Genomic DNA, 21,445 nt, shown 5'->3' on the forward strand with positions numbered 1-21,445 from the left:
AGAGGGATTGAGTTCCGGAGCCATGAGGTCATGTTGCAGTTGTACAAAACTCTAGTACGGCCGCATTTGGAGTATTGCGTACAGTTCTGGTCGCCTCATTATAGGAAGGACGTGGAAGCTTTGGAACGGGTGCAGAGGAGATTTACCAGGATGTTGCCTGGTATGGAGGGAAAATCTTATGAGGAAAGGCTGATGGACTTGAGGTTGTTTTCGTTAGAGAGAAGAAGGTTAAGAGGTGACTTAATAGAGGCATACAAAATGATCAGAGGGTTAGATAGGGTGGACAGCGAGAGCCTTCTCCCGCGGATGGGGGTGGCTAGCACGAGGGGACATAGCCTTAAATTGAGGGGTAATAGATATAGGACAGAGGTCAGAGGTGGGTTTTTAACGCAAAGAGTGGTGAGGCCGTGGAATGCCCTACCTGCAACAGTAGTGAACTCGCCAACATTGAGGGCATTTAAAAGTTTATTGGATAAGCATATGGATGATAAGGGCATAGTGTAGGTTAGATGGCCTTTAGTTTTTTTCCATGTCGGTGCAACATCGAGGGCCGAAGGGCCTGTACTGCGCTGTATCGTTCTATGTTCTATGTTCTGGGAAGGCACAATAATGAACTTGGTGTTCTCAAAATTAGCAAACCAAAATAAAGATACATGAATGTAGTAGGCAAGTTGCACTGAACAACTTTTTACCACTTAGCATTTTATGATCTCTGAGAAATGAAGAAAGCAGTCATGTGACAGTCATCACCCTCTCTTTCCCACCTCTACAAAGTGCTGGTATTGCTATGGAATGACTTCACAGGCACCAATAGCCTTCTGGTGCCTTGGCCAAATGCCAATTTGCATATGAGCTTAAGCAATGAATAGTGACAGTTAGTCAACTGCAGAGTGCATCTCAGCACAGCAATACATATATTCCCCCAGGAGCTCACTGACTAGCAATCCAGAGCAGGAACTCTGCCTCTTGGCCTAGGAAGACAGAATCATAAAAAGTTCATGACACAAGCTTGGCCGACTGTGCCTGTGCCAGCTGAAAACAAGCCACCCAGCCGAATCCCACTTTCCAGCATGTGGGCTGTAGCCCTCAGGTTACAGCGCTTGAGGTCCATATGCACCTTCTAAATGAAGCGAGGGTTTCTGCCTCTACCACCCTTTCAGGCAGTGAGTTCCAGACCACCTGAACCCTCTGGGTGAAAACCTTTTTCCTCATTCCCCTCTAATCTTTCTACCAATCACTTTACATCTATGCCCCCTTAGTCTCTGACCTCTCTCTGCTCAGGTAATTAGGCCCTTCCTATCAACTCTATCCATGCCCCTCACAATTTTGTACATCACAATCAAATCTCCCCTCAGCCTCCTTTGTTCCAAGAGAAATAACCCAATCCAACCCAATAACTATCCAATCTTTCCTCAGAGCTGCAATTTTCCAGTCCTGGCAACATCCCTCTCTGTTAGACAAAACTAGGACCGTGGGGCTGAAACAAAACTGTGGGCTGTGGACACAAAACTATGGGGCAGCACGGTAGCATAATGGTTAGCACAATTGTTTCACAGCTTGAGGGTCCCAGGCGCAATTCCCGGCTTGGTTCACCTTGGTAGAGTGCTCTTTCCAAGAGCCGGTGCAGACTCGATGGGCTGAATGGCCTCCTTCTGTACTGTAAATTCTACGATCTATGATTCTCGTGAATCTCCTCTATCCTCATTAATGTAACTACACCCTTTCTGTAATGAGGTGACCAGAACTGCACGCAGTACAGTACTCAAGTTGTGGCCTTTATATAATTCCAGCATAACCTCTCTGCTCATATGCTTCAGCTAATAAATTAAAGGATCCCATATGTTTTCACCACCTTATTGTCTTGCTACCTACAGCGATCTGTGGATAGTCATTCCAGGGTCATTCACCTCCTCTACTCCTCTTACTCCCATTTATTGTGTAACTCTTAGTCTTGTTTGATGTCCCCAAACGCATCACCTCACATTTCTCTGGGTTGAATTCCTTTTGCCACTTTTCTGCTACCTGACCAGTCCATTAATATCTTCCTGCAGTCTACAGCAATCCACCTCGCTATCTCCTGTGCGGCCAATTTTTGTATAATCTGCAAACTTTGTGATCATCCCCGCTGCATGTGGCCAGCTGCAGCAACTGCTGCCCTAAGTTTCAGCTACTTTCAAATCGGTTCCGATCTACTCCAAACCAAATACAAGATAATCAGATTTCCAGAGAATACTAAAATAGAGTGGGCTCGGGGAAGAGGGACAGCAGACATAGGATATGGCTAAAAATCTACTTACATATATTGATCATTTATGCAAATTGGCAAATAAATGATAAGTTGAATTTAATATGGACCAATGTGAATCATCACACAACCATGCACAATACAAGGATAAATTGAACAAAACTGGCGCAAGGATAGCATGGTGGCACAGTGGTTAGCACTGCTGCCTCACAGCACCAGGGACCCGGGTTCAATTCTAACCTTGGGTCACTGTCTGTGCGGAGCCTGCACGTTCTCCCCATGTCGGTGTGGGTTCCTCCAGGTGTTCCGGTTTCCTATCACAGTCTAAAGATGTGCAGGTTAGGTGGATTGGCCATGCTAAATTGCTCCTTAATGTCCAAGAAGTTAGGTGAGGTTACAGAGATATGGGCAAGGGCATGGGCCAAGGTAGGATGCTCTTCTAGAGGGTTGGTGCAGACTCAATGGGCTGAATGACCTCCTTCTGCACTGTAGGGCTTCTCTGAATGAGACAGAGGAAGCATCTGGAGCAACAGTGTCTACACAATGTGGTGAGGCAACAAAAGAGTTCACAAAATGTGGGACATGAGAACATTATGCTGAAGCTGTAAAACAGCTGACCAAACGACACAGAGAACGAGTGTGAAGTTCTGGTCACCACACCACGTCTGACTTGGAGAAAGTGCAACAAGTGTGAATCCGCATGAAAAGTGTATGTACAGTGATTAAAAGTTTTAAAAGGTTCAATTTTACTGCATATTGTTTAAAAATGTAAATTACTAAAAATGGCTCAGGTTAGGCAAACCTTACTTCACAAAAAAGTCAAAACAGACCATTGGTCACAAGCATAAACACGTAAAAAATAAACTTGCACAAACTAGATAAGTTCCATGCTAGAATTAGGGTATGAGAGAGATGAGATTCAGTGGGCTTTACTTGTACAGAAAACTGTTTCAAACAGATCAGCATCTTCTTAGATTTCATGCTCATTGTCTATTTTCATTCAAGCTTTACTAGAATTGTGGAGCACAGCATTCCTCAGAGGGCTTCATCACAGCAGCGTACAGTCAGATGAAGACAAAAAATGTCCCCTTTCTGTGGCACTAGCTGCTGTATAGCAAGTTTAAATATTTAGTGTAAAAGTTGCAAATGGAAGTTTTGGCTCGGTGAATGGGCGAGTGAATTAATGATTGCGTGACATCAAGTCAACTACACCGCCCTCATCTACACACCTAGTCACCTCCTCGGAAAATCCAATCAAATTGGTAAGACATGGGGCGAAATTCTCCGACCCCCCCGCAGGGTCTGAGAATCGCCCGGGGCCGCCGGAAATCACGCCCCCGCCGTGGCAGAAATTCTCCACTACCCGGGAATTGGCGGGGGCGGGAATCGCGCCAAGCGGCGAGCCCCCTGCCGCGATTCTCCGGCCCGCGATGGGCCGAAGTCCCGCCACTGGAAGGCCTCTCCCGCCACCGTAGTTTGAACCACCCCTGGTGGCGGCAGGATCGGCGGCGCGAGCAGGCCCCCGGGACCCTGGGGGGGGGGCGCGGGGCGATCGGACCCCGGGGGGTGCAACCACGGTGGCCAGGCCCGCGATCGGGGCCCACCGATCGGCGGGCAGGCCAGTGCCGTGGGGGCACTCTTTTTCTTACACCGTCGCCACGGCCTCCACCATGTCGGAGGCGGAAGAGAATCCCCCAGCGCGCATGCGCCGGTGGTGACGTTAGCGGCAGCTGACACATGCGCGAACTGGTGAAGGCCTTTCGGCCAGCCCCGGCGCCGGGTGGCGGGCGTCAAAGGCCGTTGTGCCGGTTTTGGCGCCAGTCAGCGTGGTGACAACCGCTCCGGCGCGGGCCTAGCCCCTCAATGTGAGGGCTTGACCCCCAAAGGTGCGGAGAATTCCGCACCTTTGGGGAGGCCCGACACCGGAGTGGTTGGCGCCACTCCGCTACGCCGGGACCCCCCGTCCCGCCGGGTAGGGGAGAATCCCGCCCATGATTTCAGCTGAATGCTAAATCAAGCAGGCTGCTTTGTCCTGGATGGTGTTAAGCTGAAGTGTTGTTGGAGCTGCACTCATCTAGGCAAGGGAGAGTATTCCATCACACTCCTTGTGCCTTGTAGATGGTGGACAGGCTTTGGCAAGTCAGGAGATGAGTTACTCACCGCAGGATTCCTAACCTCTGACTGCTCTTGTATCCACAATATTAATATGGCGAGTCCAGTTTAGTTTCTGATCAATGGTAACCGCCAGAGTGTTGACAGTGAGGGATTTAGCAATGGCAATGCCATTGAATGTCATGGGGCGATAGTTTGATTCTCTCTTATTGGAGATAATCATTGCCTGGCACTTGTGTGGTGCGGATGTTACTTGCCACTTCAGGCAGTGCTGCATTTGGACATAGATTGCTTCATTGTCTGACGAGTCGCGAATGGTACTGGACATTGTGCAGCAAAGCAATTCCTGGGTAAGTCCCAGCCCATCAGGACTTCAACAGAGTCCCAGCGCGCATTGTTGTTCCCATGTCCAATCTCTGATGATCCAGAGACCAGAAGACTTGGGCCACAGACTTCAACTCAATCTGTGTATGCTAATAAATTGCATTGTGGAACTGATATTGTAAAAATAAATATACCATAAGTTTCAGAAAAAAAACAGTTGGGAGTTGATGGTAAATGATGATTATTTGCACAATTATTGCCACTTCTTTTTGCAAGAGTGCATTTGTTTATTTTTTCCTGGAAACAATGGAAAATGAATTTGTAGTCCTTGGTGCGTTAATTCGGTATTTTTCATTGCTAAGTCTTTTCACTGTGGCGCTTAACCTTCTAATATTTTCTTAACTGGGATTTTCTTGTTGTCTTCGCTACATTTTTCTGATGCTGGTGTACCCTCTTTGTCCTAATAATACCTTGTGTGACTTAATGTTGAACCTTGCTTCTAACACTCCTGTGATGTGTTATAGGTCCTATTATTTAGTCAAAACAATACACTGTACTCCAAGATAGGTCTACTACACAAAGACCACCATAGTATAATAATAATCTTTATTGTCACAAGTAGGCTTACATTAACACTACAATAAAGTTACTGCGAAAATCCCCTAGTCGCCACATTCCGGCACCTGTTCGGGTACACAGAGGGAGAATTCAGAATGTCCAAATTACCTAACAGCACGTCTTTCAGGACTTGTGGGAGGAAACTGGAGCACCCAGAGGAAACCCACCCAGACACAGGGAAAACCTGCAGACTCGGCACAGACAGTGACACAAGCCAGAATCGAACCTGCGACCCTAGAGCCGCAAAGCAACAATGCCTCGAACACTTTTTGTTTCTGTTCCCGCCTTAGCCTCCTGTGAAGTGCCTTGGATCTTATGTTCAATAAACTGTATAAATAGGTTGTTGTTATCCACGACAAACTCTCATCTAAGACTGTGACCTCCAGACCCGGCCTTTTGGATGCCCTTCTTGATGACCTCTAATCCTCTGCTCATTATAAATATTAAATAATCTAAAACTCTACTTCAGATACCAGCCTGCACCCAGATTCATCTTTTCCATCTATGTTGAAGTACACTACCTCCCTTCATGGCTTTGACACTCAACATCTCTACAACCTCCTGCAGCCCCACAAGCCCCAAATTCTTACTCTGACGCTAATCTCTTGTGCATTTCCCTTCGGCCCACCATTGGCTGAAATTACCACCATTGAAGCTACATTCCCTTCCCTAAATCCCTCCTTAAAACCTACCCCCTTAACAAACGCTTTGTTCAAACCCTCCTACTATCTGTTTTGATTGATGCCCATTTTTGCTGATTATATCGCAGAATAATCACTTCAATAGCATTATGCAAATGTTTGCTATGATATTCATCCACTGCTCTCCACCTTCTCCATCTTGAAAATGTTAAGGATCCAACAACATCCTCAAGTCTGCCAGACTTGCATCACCATAAACAAAGACTGGTACCGTAATGTATAGCAATACCCATAAATGGCAGATCTATCCAAACTTTATCAGATGATGTCTAGACATAATAGTTTATATTCCAACAAAATTACCAAAAAATCAAAGAGAAAACTACAGGGCAGCTTAAATGTTTTTCTGACTGGAATGTAAACAACCTGAAACATGTTTAGGCAAGACACATGCTTCTGAGCTTAGAGGTAATAAAGTACAGTTTTACTTGAAATTTGTGATTAAGTAGGCAGGCGTGTTAAGAGCATAAGAACACAAGAATTAGGTGCAGGAATAGGCCATTTGGCTCCTTGAGCCTGGCCTTCTATTCGATAAGGTCAAGCCTGATCTGATTATGGCCTCAGCTACACTGCCTACCCCCCACCCCCATAACCCTCGACTCTCTTGTTGATCAAAAAATCTATCGAACACACCTTTGAAAATATTCCACTACTCCCCGAGGAAGAGAATTCTACAGACTAATGACCCTCGGAGAGAAAAAATATATATAACCCTTCAAATAGTTAGTGCAGCCTTTCAGCATAAAAGTAAAACCATTTCAAATAAACTAACGTGATCTGATTAACAGTACAATCATATAAATCATAGTTTATAAATTATAAATGCCATACTCTCAACATTTTGAGAACAATTCCAGTGTTTGATGTGACCATCAGTAGTTTTCAGAAAGGAGTGGTGTACAGATCGAGTAAATCTGTAAGACACTGCGAAGCACAGATCCTGGACCAATGCTAATAGAGGTTCAGTAGAAACACCTCAATTCATCTATATTAATCTAGTCTTCTCTATTCGGTGCAATCTACTTCATCATTGTATAGTTTTAGAGATATTTTTCAAAATGGACTGTGTGGTAAACCACTGTTACACCTGTATTGAGTGATGTAAGGTCGGAGCTGTATTACAGGTTCGCCGGTAGCCCCAGCCTGCTGGCTCCGCTCAGGAAGAGGAGTATAAATATACGTGTCCTCTATTCAACTGCCATTTCGGCAGCTGCTGTAGGAGGCCATGCGTCTTACTGCAATAAAGCCACAGTTGTACCCAATCTGATGACCGAAGCGCAACAGGCCTTCGCCCGTATCAGAGCAGACATAGCCAAGGTCGGATGCATGCAGTAGATGAGACACTACCCTTCCAAGTAGAAAGGGACGCATCAGACGTCGCACTTGCCGCCACCCTCAATCAGGCAGGCAGACCCGTGGCATTTTTTTCCAGCACCCTTCATGCCTCTGAAATTCGGCACTCGTCCGTCGAAAAGGAGGCCCAAGCTATTGTTGAAGCTGTGTGGCATTGGAGGCATTACCTGGCTGGCAGGAGATTCACTCTCCTCATTGACCAACAGTCAGTAGCCTTCATGTTGTTGCTCGTTCTGGGTGAGTGTGCTTATCACTCGGTTTGGCTATGTTTCGTTACTTAGTTCTGGAGTCGCCAGGTATCGTTACGATACCGCCACAAATTTCAAGCTCAAGTTCAAAGCAATAAAACCATACACCAATTAGTAAGTTTAAACAACTGAGTTTATTATAATACAATTATAATACTACCCATGCACACGCTAGGATGATTAAACTATTCCTACCACTAAATAAACCAATACTTATCTCGAAGGGAACTGCCGGATCAGGGAACAAGGCCTCTTGTTCTGCACTGGTCTGTAGACTTCAGGTTGGTACGGGTTAAAAAGGGGTCAGGAGTGTCTATCTCTGGTAGCGATCGTTGTGAGACACTTACTTGCTGGCGGCTGCTGTCCCAAACCTCTCCTCTCTCTCGTTCAAGGTCTTCTTTGGCAAAAGCTGGTTGAGATGCTGGTCCAGAGAGGAGAGCTGGTTAAGAAGAACGAACTAAGTTTGGGACCTGTCTTTTATAGGTCCCAGGGCTTCGCGTCCTTTTGGGCGGACCCTTTTCCTGCTGGGAATCGATTGGGTCTCTTCCCAATCGATTTGTTTGAATCCCCCCAATACTGAGGCTGTCTCTCGGCTACTGGGCGGGCCTTCAGGTGCTTTGTTTTCGAACCCCGCTGGTGCCGGGGTGTCTGGTTTCCCATACACTGTTGCAATCACCTCTCTATCTGTGTCCATTGTCCCTGGGATCGTTCCATTGCTATGTTAACTATCCCGGAGATTGCCTCATTAGTATGCGGAATGTTCGTTTCGGTGCTGTCTGCTCTCTTTGCAGACAGAATACACATTGGCTTGGTGCAGCCTGCTTGTGCTGCAAACGTTGTCCATTTTAACCTGTAAGCTTTGCATTCCTCCATTTTGTATTGACGGAATGGCCAACTTCGGTGGCTACAATGTTCAACAACACGCAGCGAGGCAAGATCGAGAATGATAAAATCTTGCGGTGGGGAATCGAGCTCTCCACCTATAATTACGAGATTCTGTATTGCCCCGGCAAACTCAACGAGCCCCCAGACTCCCTATCCCGAGGTACATGTATCAGCGCACACGTAAACCGACTCCGGGTCCTACACGACAGCCTTTGTCACCCGGGGGTTACACGGTTGTACCATCTTGTCACGGCTAGCAATCTGCCCTATTCCGTCGAGGAAGTACGGACAGTCACCAGGGACTGCCAGGTCTGTGCGGAGTGCAAGCCGCACTTCTACCGGCTGGACCGTGTGCGCCTGGTGAAGGCCTCCCGCCCCTTTGAACGCCTCAGCGTGGATTTCAAAGGGCCCCTCCCCTCCACCGACTGAAACACATATATTCTCAGTGTGGTCGATGAGTACTCCAGATTCCCCTTCGCCATCCCATGCCCTGATATGACGTCCGCCAGCGTCATCAAGGCCCTCAAGACAATCTTCGCTCTGTTCGGTTTCCCCGCCTACATCCACAGTGACAGGGGATCCTCATTCATGAGCGATGAGCTGCGTCAGTTCCTGCTCAGCAGGGGTATCGCCTTCAGCAGGATGACCAGCTACAACCCCAGGGGAAACGGGCAGGTAGAGAAATGAAATGAAAATCGATAATTGTCACGAGTAGGCTTCAATAAAGTTACTGTGAAAAGCCCTTAGTCGCCACATTCCGGCACCTGTCCGGGGAGGCTGGTACGGGAATCGAACTGTGCTGCTGGCCTGCTTGGTCTGCTTTAAAAGCCAGCGATTTAGCCCAGTGAGCTAAACCAGTAGAGAGGGAGAACGGGACGGTTTGGAGGGTCGTCCAGCTGGCCCTACGGTCCAGGAACCTCCCAGCGTCTCGCTGGCAGGAGGTCCTCCCTGATGCACACCACTCCATCCGGTCACTACTGTGCACCGCTACGAATAACACACCCCATGAACGTCTTTTTGCCTTCCCCAGGAAGTCCACATCCGGGGTGTCGGTCCCGACTTGGCTCACAGCTCCAGGACCGGTCCTGCTCCGTAGGCACGTCCGACTCCACAAGGCGGACCCATTGGTCGACAGGGTACACTTGCTCCATGCCAACACCCAGTATGTCTATGTGGCATACCCCAATGGCCGCCAAGATACTGTCTCCCTCAGGGACCTGGCACCAGCAGGTTCCACCCATACACACTTCCCCGGCCAGGCGCCATCCTCCCCTCCCCCGGCGTTTCCAACATTAACCCCACCAGGACCATCCCTCCTTCCCCTGCCCACGCAAGAGGATGAAGAGGATTTCGGCATGCTCCCCGGAGTCACCCAACATCAGGCTGGCATCGACATCGCCAGCATCGACGTCGCCGCCACCGTTACGTCGCTCCCAGCGGAACGTCAAGGCACCAGACTGGTTCAACCTCTAACTGGCACCGGACCGTCAAAAGACATTTTTTTCCCCTCTTTTTTCTAATAAAACACTGTACATAATTTTCACTACTCTATATAGTTCTACACCACCCCCGCCAGACTCATTATTAACAGGGGCTGAATGTAGTAAACCACTGTTACACTTGTATTAGGTGATGTAAGGTAGGACCTGTACTACAGGTTCGCCGGTAGCCCCTGCCTGCTGGCTCCGCCCAATAGGAGGAGTATAAATATACGTGTCCTCTATTCAACTGCCATTTCGCCAGCTGCTGTAGGAGGCCATGCATCTTACTGCAATAAAGCCACAGTTGTACCCAATCTGAGTCTTTGTACAATTGATCGTTCATCAGACTGCAAGTCACAGCTCTATTTTCTTGCATTTTTGTTCAGCTCGATTATATTTTTCATTGTTGAACACCAGCCAAATCAATAGAATACAAGATCAGAGAAAGCGGAGACTAAACTGTAAAGTACCCTGATCAGATCACATCTCAAGTGTTGTGTCGAGTCCTGTTGACCTCACTGAGACACAAGTGAAGCACTTGATACATATTTCAGTGAAGATTTACAAGACTGATCTCTAGTGCCATAGATCTGAGCTACGAGGTACACTGGAAGAACGTGGGAATTTCAACCTGAAAAGGCGGCTTTTGGGAAACGATCTTAGAGTAATACAAGATAGTTAGGGGATACAAAATATAAATCTGAGCATCATTAAATTAAATAATAGGTTTTTTTATTCGTCCATGGGATGTGGGAGTCACTGGGTGGGCCAGCACTTATTGCCCATCCTTGAGGGCATTTAAGGGTCAACCACATTGCTGTGGTTCTGGAGTCACATGTAGGCCAGACCAGGTAAGGCAGGCAGATTTCCTTCCCTAAAGGACATTAGTGAACGTGATGGTATTTTACAACAATCGACAAGGGGTTTATGGTCACCCTTTAGGCTTTTAATTCCAGATTTATACTGATTTCACCATCTGCAAGATTTGAATCCTGGTCCCCAGATTATTCTGGATTACTAGTCCAGCGACAATATCACTTTGTCACTGCCTCCAGTGCAGAGAACATGGATGCAAACCATAAAAGGTAAATCTTGGATTAATAGCCAGGAATTGATCTTAAAAAGAGTGATCAACATATGAAATACATTTCTTGAAACAGTCGAGGCAAAACGTCCCGGGATTGTTTCAGAGTTGTAAGCTAAAAATTGGGGCCCTTCAGGAACTTTTTGGATTGATGAATTGCCTCCTTCATCTGCAAGTACCTTATCCACACTCAACTCAGGCTGGTTGAAAATCTGACGAAGGATGTTATCAGAATTTATAATAATGAAGTACTAGCAGAGATAATAAAATACTCAATGGAACACTTGGCTTGTATTGTTGGGATAACAGTATTTGATGAATGCAAATTCTAAGTTGAGTAACATTCTTTGAAATGTTATGCTATCTGTATATTAGAGGGCGCTGGAGTCAGTTCGCCTGACTTTAGGGGCAATATTTCCCTGTTTATAGTGGTCTTCCTGCCACTGACATCATGGGGGGTTCATGGAGAATGTATCAGTTGATCATGACTTCAGATAGCTGCCAAACATTATTTGAAATTTAGACACAGCTTGACCTGATTGTTTAAGGCATTGCGCTGGGAAATGAATCAGCAAATGGCTGTTACTTAAGTTTTTAAAGAGTCTAACAAGACACTATTCCTCGACTCTTTCACGATGGAAGCTGGAAATATTGAAGGTCTGACGATTTGACAGACTCACAGAAAAATGCTGTACAGAAAAGGCCCTTCGGCCCATCGAGATTGGACCGCAGCAGGAAAGGCACCTGATCTGCCAATCCTAATCCCATTTGCCAGCACTTGGCCATAGTCTCGCAATTAAGTGCGCATCTAGGTACATTTTAAAGGATGTGAGGCAACCCGCCTTTACCACCCTCCCAGGCAGTGCATTCCAGACCATCACAATCCTCTGGGTAAAAAGGCTTTTTCTCAAAATCCCCCCTGAACTTCCCACCCCTCACCTTGAACTTGTGCCCCCTCATAACTGATCCTTCAACTGAGAGGAACAACTGTTCCCTATCCATGCCCTTCATAATCATGTACACCTCGATCAGGTCACCCCGCAATGTTCTCTGCTCCAGCGAAAGCAAGCCAAACCCATCCAACTTCTCTTCATAACTTAAATGTTCCATCCCAGGCAACATCCTGGTGAAACCATCTGCACCCGGTCCAATGCAATCACATCCTTCCTATAATGTGGCGACCAGAATGCTCACAGTACTCCAGCTGTGGCCTCATCAATGTTCTATATAACTCCAACATGACGTCCTTGCTTCTGTAATCTGTGCCATGATTGATAAAGGCAAGTGTACCATATGCCTTTTTCACCACCCTATTAACCTGCCCTTCTGCCATCAGAGATCTATTTACAAACACGGCAAGGTCTCTTTATCCCTCGGGACTTCCCAGTGTGGTGCCATTCATTGAATATTTCATTTTGGACCACTGAAGAAAATGGAGGTTGGAGGTTTCTGGCGATGACTTCAGAGTCCTACTCCATGCAACTGCATGTTTCTAGCTTGGCCATAGTCATTTGTATTTGAGCCCCCTAACAAAAATCTAGCATGGTTCTTCAAATCAGAAGGTAAAAGAGTAGTCCTATTTCGCTGTCTGTTAATGAATTCTTGGCAGGGTTATTCCTTTGTTGGGTGGAATCTCTTCGCTCTGTGGTATACTGTCTCCTCAACTGACTGACTTGAGGCTGCTGCTCAAGGTGTCCAAAAGAATGGTTTTAATCACAGACTGGTTTCTATTAGCTGACCATAGTATCAGTCTTCCTGCTGTCCACACAATTGGGCCCGACAGCATTAGCATTGACACACAATGGGGTTTGCATCTCGGCCACTTGCATCTGTTTGTGATCAAAGGTTCTCTCTTCACACCCATTGTGTGGAATTTCATTCTGTAGCACTAAGTCCGTGTGGTCACTGTGTATCAATTTCTGTAGACATTTAGATGACTGTAACTGTTACGTCCATATAATGTATCTGTTGCAATTTTAATGTCTTGTTGAAGGAATGTTTTAAAAGATAATTTACACTTTGAGCAGAAAAGGTTATTCTCATTCTTGGGCAGTTTCATGTCTACTTGCAGATATGGAGGGAGGCCTCCTGTTTCCCACCTTAACCCTCCTCACCTCACATCAACTTTCCACTTCTGAATTCCTGCTTTCAGCTATTCAAGAACTGCCACTACAAAACAAGGAGAAAGGAAGCGAGCAAGAGCACAGCGTAAATGAAGAGGGCCTGTCACTTAGTCTGACACTCAAGGTACTGCTACTGCATTTACCTCGAAAGCTGCTACAGAGTTGGGATTAGCACATGGTCAGTTACCCGGAACAAGTAGCTTGAAACTTACACAGGATGACTCATTTGCCAGCCCACCATAGGATGGTGGCAGACAAGGACGGCTGAAAGTACTCAAATAAGATTTGAGGTCCTCGACGAGATGACAAACTGGAGGTCACTCATGGACACGCAGGCCGAAATGTTAGGTGCATTGACTGGACTGTCAGCTTCCTGTCACTACCAAGGAGCCTGGTCAAATCCGGCTGCAACTTGTGTGGAGCTTGCTCTCTCTGCTCCATCTTCCTATCACCATGTAGAACCAGAGGCTAAGCAATTGCCACCCACGTAACCTGTTGCTGACTTTTTATAGACAGATCAACTATTACTCTGCCAACCCATGTGAGGATACAATACACTCTAGCAAATGAACCAAAACACCTGGAAAAATACTTGAGAACTTGAGACATTTTTCAAGAGGTAAAGTTGGGTATGTTTTATTTACCTTCAAGCTGAATGCCTGGCCTATTAATTAACGCTATTGTAGGACCCACCTTGCTGCATAAACATTATTTTCTCAGGAATGGGCTTTTTCTCAGGGCCCGCTTTGTTCAAATTTGGAATCTTGCAGCCGGCTAGGCCCTGCAACATCAGGATAGATCCAATTCATTATTGTCGACACACATAAGGGAACAAGCATTGTGCGCCTTTAGCCATGGAGAATAGTGTGCAGGTGGCACAGTTAGCAACTCGCTGAGTATCCATAACTCTGCTGTATATGAATTTCACATCCGTAAACCCCTACCAATGGTGTCAACCATTTCTAACTACCAATGGGGCCAACCATTACTCAGTTGCTGGCATTCTCATCTTTGAGTCAGAAGGATATGGGTCGATGTTGCTCTCCCGAGGCCTCAGCACAAATTACAGGCTGACAATTCAGTTTGGAAAATTCATTCGTGGGATGGCTTCACAGGCTAGACTAGCATTTATTGCCCATCCCTAATTGCCCCTGAAAAGAGGGTGGTGAGCTGCCTTCTTGAACGGCTGCAGTCCATGTGGTGCAGGTACACCCAGTGCTGTTAGGGAGGAAGTTCCAGGGTTTTCACTCAGCGATGGCGTAGGAACAGCGATGTATTTCCAAGTCAGGATGCTAAATGCCTTGGAGGGAAACTTCCAGGTGGTGGTGTTCCCAGGTATCTGCTCACCCGTAGATGGTAGCAGTCCTAGGTTTGTAAGGTTCTGCCTAAGGAGTCTTGGTGAGTTGCTGCAGTGCACCTTGTAGAGGGGTACACACGGCTGCCACTCTGCATCAGTGCTGGAGGGAGTGAATGTTTGTGGAAGGAGCAGCAATCAAATGGACAGCTATGTCCTGGATGGTGTTGAGCTTCTTGAGTATTGTTGGACTGCACTGATCCAGGCACGGGGAGAGTATTCCACCACACACCCGACTGGGCCACACCCACTCTCTCCAATGAAGTATACCTCAAATCAAGTGGTTATCTCCACTTTGAAGGACTGTACAATAGTCACTCCCACTGATTTGGCATGGACAGATGCATCTGCGGCAGGAAGGATGGTGATGATGACATCCAGTATGTTTTTCCACCTTGTCATTTCCCACATCACCTGCCGAAAACCCAGACTAGCAACTATGCCCGATAGGACCCAGCCCGTTCAATCTGTGATGGTGCTACTGAGCAACTATTGGTGATGAACATTGAAGTCCCCCACCAAGAGTATATCCTACGCCCTTGCTATCCTCAGTGCTTCCTCCAAGTGGTGCTCAGAGAGTCGTGAATACCGCCCAGTCCATCACACGAACCTGCCTCCCATCCATTGATTCCATCTACACCTCCCACTGCCTGGGGAAAGCAGGCAGCATAATCAAGGATCCCTCCCACCCGGCTTACTCACTTTTCCAACTTCTTCCATCGGGCAGGAGATTCAGAAGTCTGAGAACACGGACGAACAGACTCAAAAACAGCTTCTTCCCCACTGTCACCAGACTCCTAAATGACCCTCTTATGGACTGACCTCATTAACGCTACACCCATGTCTGCTTCATCCGATGCCAATGCTTATGTAGTACATTGTATATATTGTGTTGCCCTATTATGTATTCTCATGTATTTTCTTGAATTCTGTTCAATTCCCTTTTCTTCCCATGTACTGAATGATCTGTTGAGCTGCTTGCAGAAAAATACTTTTCACTGTACCTTGGTACACATGACAATAAACAAATCCAATCCAATCAACATGGAGGAGTACTGATTCATCAGCTACAGTACGTGATAATCAGCAGGACGTTTCCATGCCCATATTTGACCTGATGCCACAACACTTCATGGGGACCTGTGTAGGTGTTGAGGCCTCCCGGAGCAATTCCCTCCCAACCATACCACTGTGCTGCCACCTCTGCTGGGTCTATGCTGCCGGGGAGACAAGACATATGGTGATGGTAGTGTCGGGGAAATTATCTCATATTTCCGATAAGATGTTGAAACCAACTATTTTTTAAAACCTCTTGGTGTTTGCAATAATCTCAGATGGCCCCTGCCAAATGCCTGGGACCAAAGACCTCCTGGCGCAACAGGTGCGAGGCTTGTTAATGAGCTAGACAGGCTAATGGGTTGCTTATTGATTAGCCTGTTGTCAAAGATCCCATAGCACTATTTTGATGAAGAATTTGGGAATTCTCCTTGGAGTATTGGCAAATGTTTATCCCACAATCAAGAACACAAAAACAGATTATCGGGTAATTATCACATTGCGTATGTGGGACGGCCAGTGCACAAATTGGCTGCCATGATTCGGACGCTGCAATAATCAGTACACTTCAAAAAGTACTTAACTAGCTGTAAAGCACATGGGGACACCCAGAGATGTGAAACGGGTGAAATGTAAATTGCATCTTCCTCCTTGCATTCTCCTCTTAAAGGTGAGTAAGTCTTACCTCACAACTTTCATATTTAAAAACCTTAAACCCTGACTTGCACCCATCTATTTTTTAAAACCTCTTGGTGTTTGCAATAATCTCAGATGGCCCAAATGCCTGGGACCAAAGGCCTCCTGGCGCAACAGGTGCGAGGCTTGTTAATGACCTAGACAGGCTAATGGGTTGCATATTGATTAGCCTTCAGGGAAACAACTTCAAAAGCCAGAAAGTATTTTAATCACTTTCTGTCTCACTGCACTCCCCCACCCCACCCCACCCCAAAACAAAATTGGTGTAAAATCAAAACAATCTAAAAAAAAATATTATCCTTCCAAAATATTTATGTGGAAATATATTCCCAAAAAATCCTGGAATGTGAAACTCATTATCGAGAATTTAAATCATTTTTAATTTAATGTTGAAAATTTCTATTCTGCATTTTCAAAGGTAAGCTCACGTTTGTGGGTCAAGTACCTCCTTCAATGATATTTAAGGAATTCCAAAATGTTGCAATAGATTTGATAAGTGACAAGGCCTGAAAGAGTGTCAGGATCAGAATCAGCAATGGCAATCCAATCCAGTCAGCCATGCAAGACTGGAAAGACAGCAAATTACTTGGAATGCATTTTGACAAGAATCCATTTGACAAGGATCCTGATGTTATTCACCATCTTTTATATTTGGAAGACGTCACTCATAATGAAATGCACTATTAAGGCAGATTTTAAAAACTGAACTTTGTTCTTTCATTACGCTATATAATTCTCAATATCATGAAGGAATAGTAAAAAATATATAGCAATTACAGTTGGAAAGCAATCCTGCACTGACAGCTGCTGAAACTACAGCTGACTGTAGGGCAAATGCTGTAGAATCCATACAGTGGGTTTGAGTGGCTCATTTACTGGAGTCGAAGTGATATCTTATCAATTTACATGTACACATGATCACATATACACATCTGCATTAAAAATCTGGCTTTAAAAAATCCTTGTACATTGATTAAACTGATCCGGACCAGCAACGACAATGTATTTTTGACCATATTGTGCATTTCTCCTCACATTTTCCAGAGTTTTTAAACATTGTTAAGCACAGGTAAATACCATTCTAACGTCAATACATTAACCCCATGCTGCCCAAATCCTTTTAAGGTAAGGGATAATAACAATGATGTTGGGTCGATTTGTTAACCTTCAGGACAAGGGAATTTGTCAAAATGGAGAAACTATCACTCAAATCCGAAGGTTAACAAGTAGGTTTAGGGATGAGAACGGTGGCACAGCAGACATTAATTCATTTGGTGGAACCCTTTGCTTTCTGGGAGCAAGCCTGCACTGTTCCCGAGGAGGAGAACTGCTTGACTGACTTTACAACACAAGAGCTGCAAGTGCTTACCTCCATAGGCAAGTCCAGCCGCAGACACACATATCCCCAAGAAGAAAAGGACGCTTCCTAACTTCCCCAAGAAGCCCATGCTTGGACCGCGGAGTTCCTTCCAACTTGTTTTGTTACATTTTTTGATCAAAGTTTGTGTCAATCAAAGCACAATCTCGGCGCCTGCTCCGTCTCCGGCGACGCACAGCGTCAAAGCACGTCCCGCAAGCCCGCTCCAGCAACACCGCCCCTCATCTGTGCCTGTCTGTCAATCCTGTGCCTTCTCTCAGCAGAGCTGTTTGCTGCTTCAATACCCACACCGAAAATGCTCAAGATCAAGTGCTAAGACTGCACACAATCAGTTCTCTGGTCTTTTATAAACTGCTGTAGGCTCGCCTCCCTAAACCTACTTGTTAACCTTCCAATTTGAGTTATAGTTTCTACATTGTTGACAAATTCCCTTGTCAATGGCATGGGAGGTGAGGAGTTGCAGAAATGACAGGGTAGATAAATCAAGGGGACAAATTAGGGGGTTTGGGCTGGGTTCTCTTCCCCTCCTTAGAACTCTGGTGCACACTTAGCAAACATCAAAGAAGCAGTCTTAACTGGATATTCATAAACTCAGGGGAGTGGCACTAAATATATTCTTTCAAAAAAAGGCAGTTGGGAGAATACAGTACAGAAAACCTACAGACCATGATAATAATTTATAATAATCTCTATTGTCACCAGTAAGCTTACATTGCAATGAAGTTACTGATAGCACACGTTTTTTAGGGTTCACATTTATACAGCACCTTTCACAAATTGTCAAAGCACTTTTTACAGCCAGCGATCCACTTTTGAAGCGCAGCAATTGTTATAAATTATTTAAGGGAATGGAGTTGTTCGAGGAATGCTTCTGTTTTGGAATGCAGAGGCGAGTGAAGGACGTGTCCAATGGCTGGGGGAGAGGAACTCTAAGGGCAGCTAATAGTACGTGGAAATCAATTTGATGTGGCGAGGATGAATTGGCGTGCACCCCAAACACCAAAGGATGTTGGAAAGCAGCCCGTGCTCCTCAACGAATCTATTCGCCTCGGCAGGGGCTGTAAAGAAATATTCCTTGTGTTGGTATGTGACCCAGAGTTTTGCTGGGTACAGCATACCAAAACGTACTTTGTTCTTATAGAGAGCTGCTTTCGCTCTGTTGAACTCCGCCCGTCTCTTAGCTATGTCCGCTCCAAAATCCTCGTAGATTCTGATGGCGTGCCCGTCCCAATTGCAGGCTCTATTCTCCTTGGCCCAGCGCAGGATTGTCTCCCTATCCCGGTACCGGTGCAGTCTGGCTATAACTGCTCTCGGTTTTTCCCCTTCCTTGGGCTTCGGGCGCAGTGACCGATGAGCTCTGTCCATTTCCGGTGGGGTGGGAAAAGTTTCCCGCCCCACCAAGGATCCCAGCATCGCAGCCACGAATGTTTGTGGGATTTCTACCCTCTATCCCCTCTGGCAGGCCCACTATCTTAATGTTTTGCCTTCTCGAGTTGATCTCCTGGTCGTCTACCCTGCCCTTCAGGCTCCCCTGTGTTGCACTCAGTTTCGCCATTTCCCTCTCCAGGGACATGACCCGGTCGCTCACGTCAGTCGCTGCCTTCTCCAGCTCTTTAATGGTTGCCCCGTGGGCTTCCAGTATCTTCCCTTGGGCATCCACTTTCTCCTCCATTCTGGTCAGAGCCTGCTGCACCCCTGACATGGCCCTGGTCATTGCTGCCTGTGCTGCGGCCTCTGTGTCTGCTTTTAACTCTGCCTTGATTGCCTGCAGCTGCTCCCTCACCACCTCTGCAATGGCTTCCTTCCAATTCACGCCCCCCTCTAACCCCAGGGGAGAGGTTGCCCGCCCGTCCAGCCCTTTGGATGCGGCGATACATTCTTCCCGCTGCTTCGCGTGTTGACTCGTTCGCCCAAGCTGGTTTGCCCTTTGCCCCGTCCACCTCCGGTGCCCCCTTTCTCTTGGGTCCCTTCTGGCATTTTTTTCTCCCCCTTCCCCTTCATCGTTTCTTCTCTCCTTGTTCTTCTTTCCCCCTTTTCCGCACCCTATTTTAATTTTATTTATATATATATAAAAATATATGTATATATTTTTTTTTTAAAAATGAAAAATTTATTTCCCCCCTTCTTTCCTTTACCCCTTTATTTCACCCCTTTTCTCTTTACCAGTTTTCTTTTGGGTTTTTATTTAAAAAAAAGAACAGAAATATAAGTCTCTTTTTTCTTTTGTTTTCTCTCTCCACTCGCCCAGGAGAGAGAGAGAGAGTCCCCCTTTGTCCTTGCCACGTGGTGGTCACTGCAGTTGGGGGGAGGGGGAGGGGGCGAGTGGGGCTGCTGGTTGGGGGGTTGGGGGGGGGGGGGGTTTGTGTCCCCGCTGCTGGTTTGGGGGGGGGGGGGGGGGGGTTGGTGTCCTCGCTGCTGGTGGGGGGGGGGGGGGGGGGGGTTGGCGTCCTCGCTGCTGGTTGGGGGGGGGGGGGGAGTTGGTGTCCTCGCTGCTGGTTGGGGGGGGGGGGGGGGAGTTGGTGTCCCCGCTGCTGATTGGAAGTAGAGCAGACAGGGAATAACTATGGCTTTTCAAATTTCATTAGAAATGGGAGCTGAGCCAAAAGGCCGGTGTGTGATAAACCTCATAGCCTTTCATCTCTACCCGCTGGTTCACTTGCCTTTATTGACACCTATTTTTTTTAAAATGCATTTTATTCAAACTTGTGTCAAAGTAGGTTACAGCAAATAAACATCACAGGAAACATTCTTCCCAACAATCAACGATACATTGTACAGATTTTTCTCCTTTTTCAGCCCCCCTCCCCATCATCCACCCCGTCAACACCCTCTGACAAACAGCTCCTCAAACACGGTCACAAACATCCCCCACCTTTTCTTGAACTCCCCTGCTGAGCCCCTTAACTCATACTCCACTATCCTGGCTAAGACCATGAACACCCCCGCCCAGAATCTTCCCAATTTTTCACAACCCCAAAACATGTGCGCATGATTCGCTGGCCCCCGCCCACACCTCTCACACTCATCTACTACCCCCTGAAAGAACCCATGCATTCTTGCCAGAGTCATATGCACCCTGTGCACCACCTTAAACTGTATCAGGCTCATCCTTGCACAAGAGGAGGTCCCGTTTACCCTTCGCAGTGCCTCACTCCATACTCCCCAATTCCCAACTCCGCTTCCCAATTCTCCTTGATCTTCACCACCCGCTCGCCTCCCTGCTCCCCCAGCCACTTATATATATCCCCAATTATTCCCTCCCCTTCCACATCCGGAAGCAGCAGTCGCTCCAGGAGGGTGTATCCCGGCAATCTAGGGAACCCCTTCCAGACCTTTCGTGCAAAGTCTCTAACCTGTAGATACCTGAACTCGCTACCCCTTGGAAGCTCTACCCTCTCCCTTAGCTCCTCCAGACTGACGAACCCTTCCTCCAAATACAAATTCCTCACCTTGACCAGCCCCACTTCCCTCCACCTCCTGTATACATTATCCATTCCCCCCGGCTCAAACCCATGATTCTCGCACAGCGGCGTTAGCACCGACATCCCTTCCACCTTAAAATGCCTCCTCAGCTGATTCTATATCTTCACCATGGACTGCACCACTGGGCTCACTGAATACCTACTCGGAGCCATTAGCAATGCTGCTGTCAACATAGCCCTAAAACTAGACCACTTACAAGATTCCTCCTCCATCCTAACCGACTCTACCCCTTCTCCTTCCCACCACCGCTGCACCTTCTCCAGATTCGCTGCCCAATAATAATGAAGCAAGTTTGGCAATGCCA

General features: G+C 46.8%; 1 protein-coding gene across 1 annotated transcript in view; it reads right to left on the minus strand.

The window, feature by feature from the left end:
• LOC119962800 (chondroitin sulfate proteoglycan 4-like) overlaps positions 1-17,841 on the minus strand; it is a 147,776-nt gene extending 129,935 nt beyond the window's left edge. The window contains exon 1 of the mRNA XM_038790894.1: positions 17,650-17,841. Within this exon, the coding sequence (XP_038646822.1) occupies positions 17,650-17,728 (79 nt within the window). The 5' untranslated portion in view covers positions 17,729-17,841. The remainder of the gene's footprint in view (positions 1-17,649) is intronic.
• Positions 17,842-21,445: the final 3,604 nt, after the last annotated feature.

This window comes from Scyliorhinus canicula, chromosome 3 (genome assembly GCF_902713615.1).
Source record: "Scyliorhinus canicula chromosome 3, sScyCan1.1, whole genome shotgun sequence".
In the NCBI taxonomy this organism is placed as follows: domain Eukaryota; kingdom Metazoa; phylum Chordata; class Chondrichthyes; order Carcharhiniformes; family Scyliorhinidae; genus Scyliorhinus; species Scyliorhinus canicula.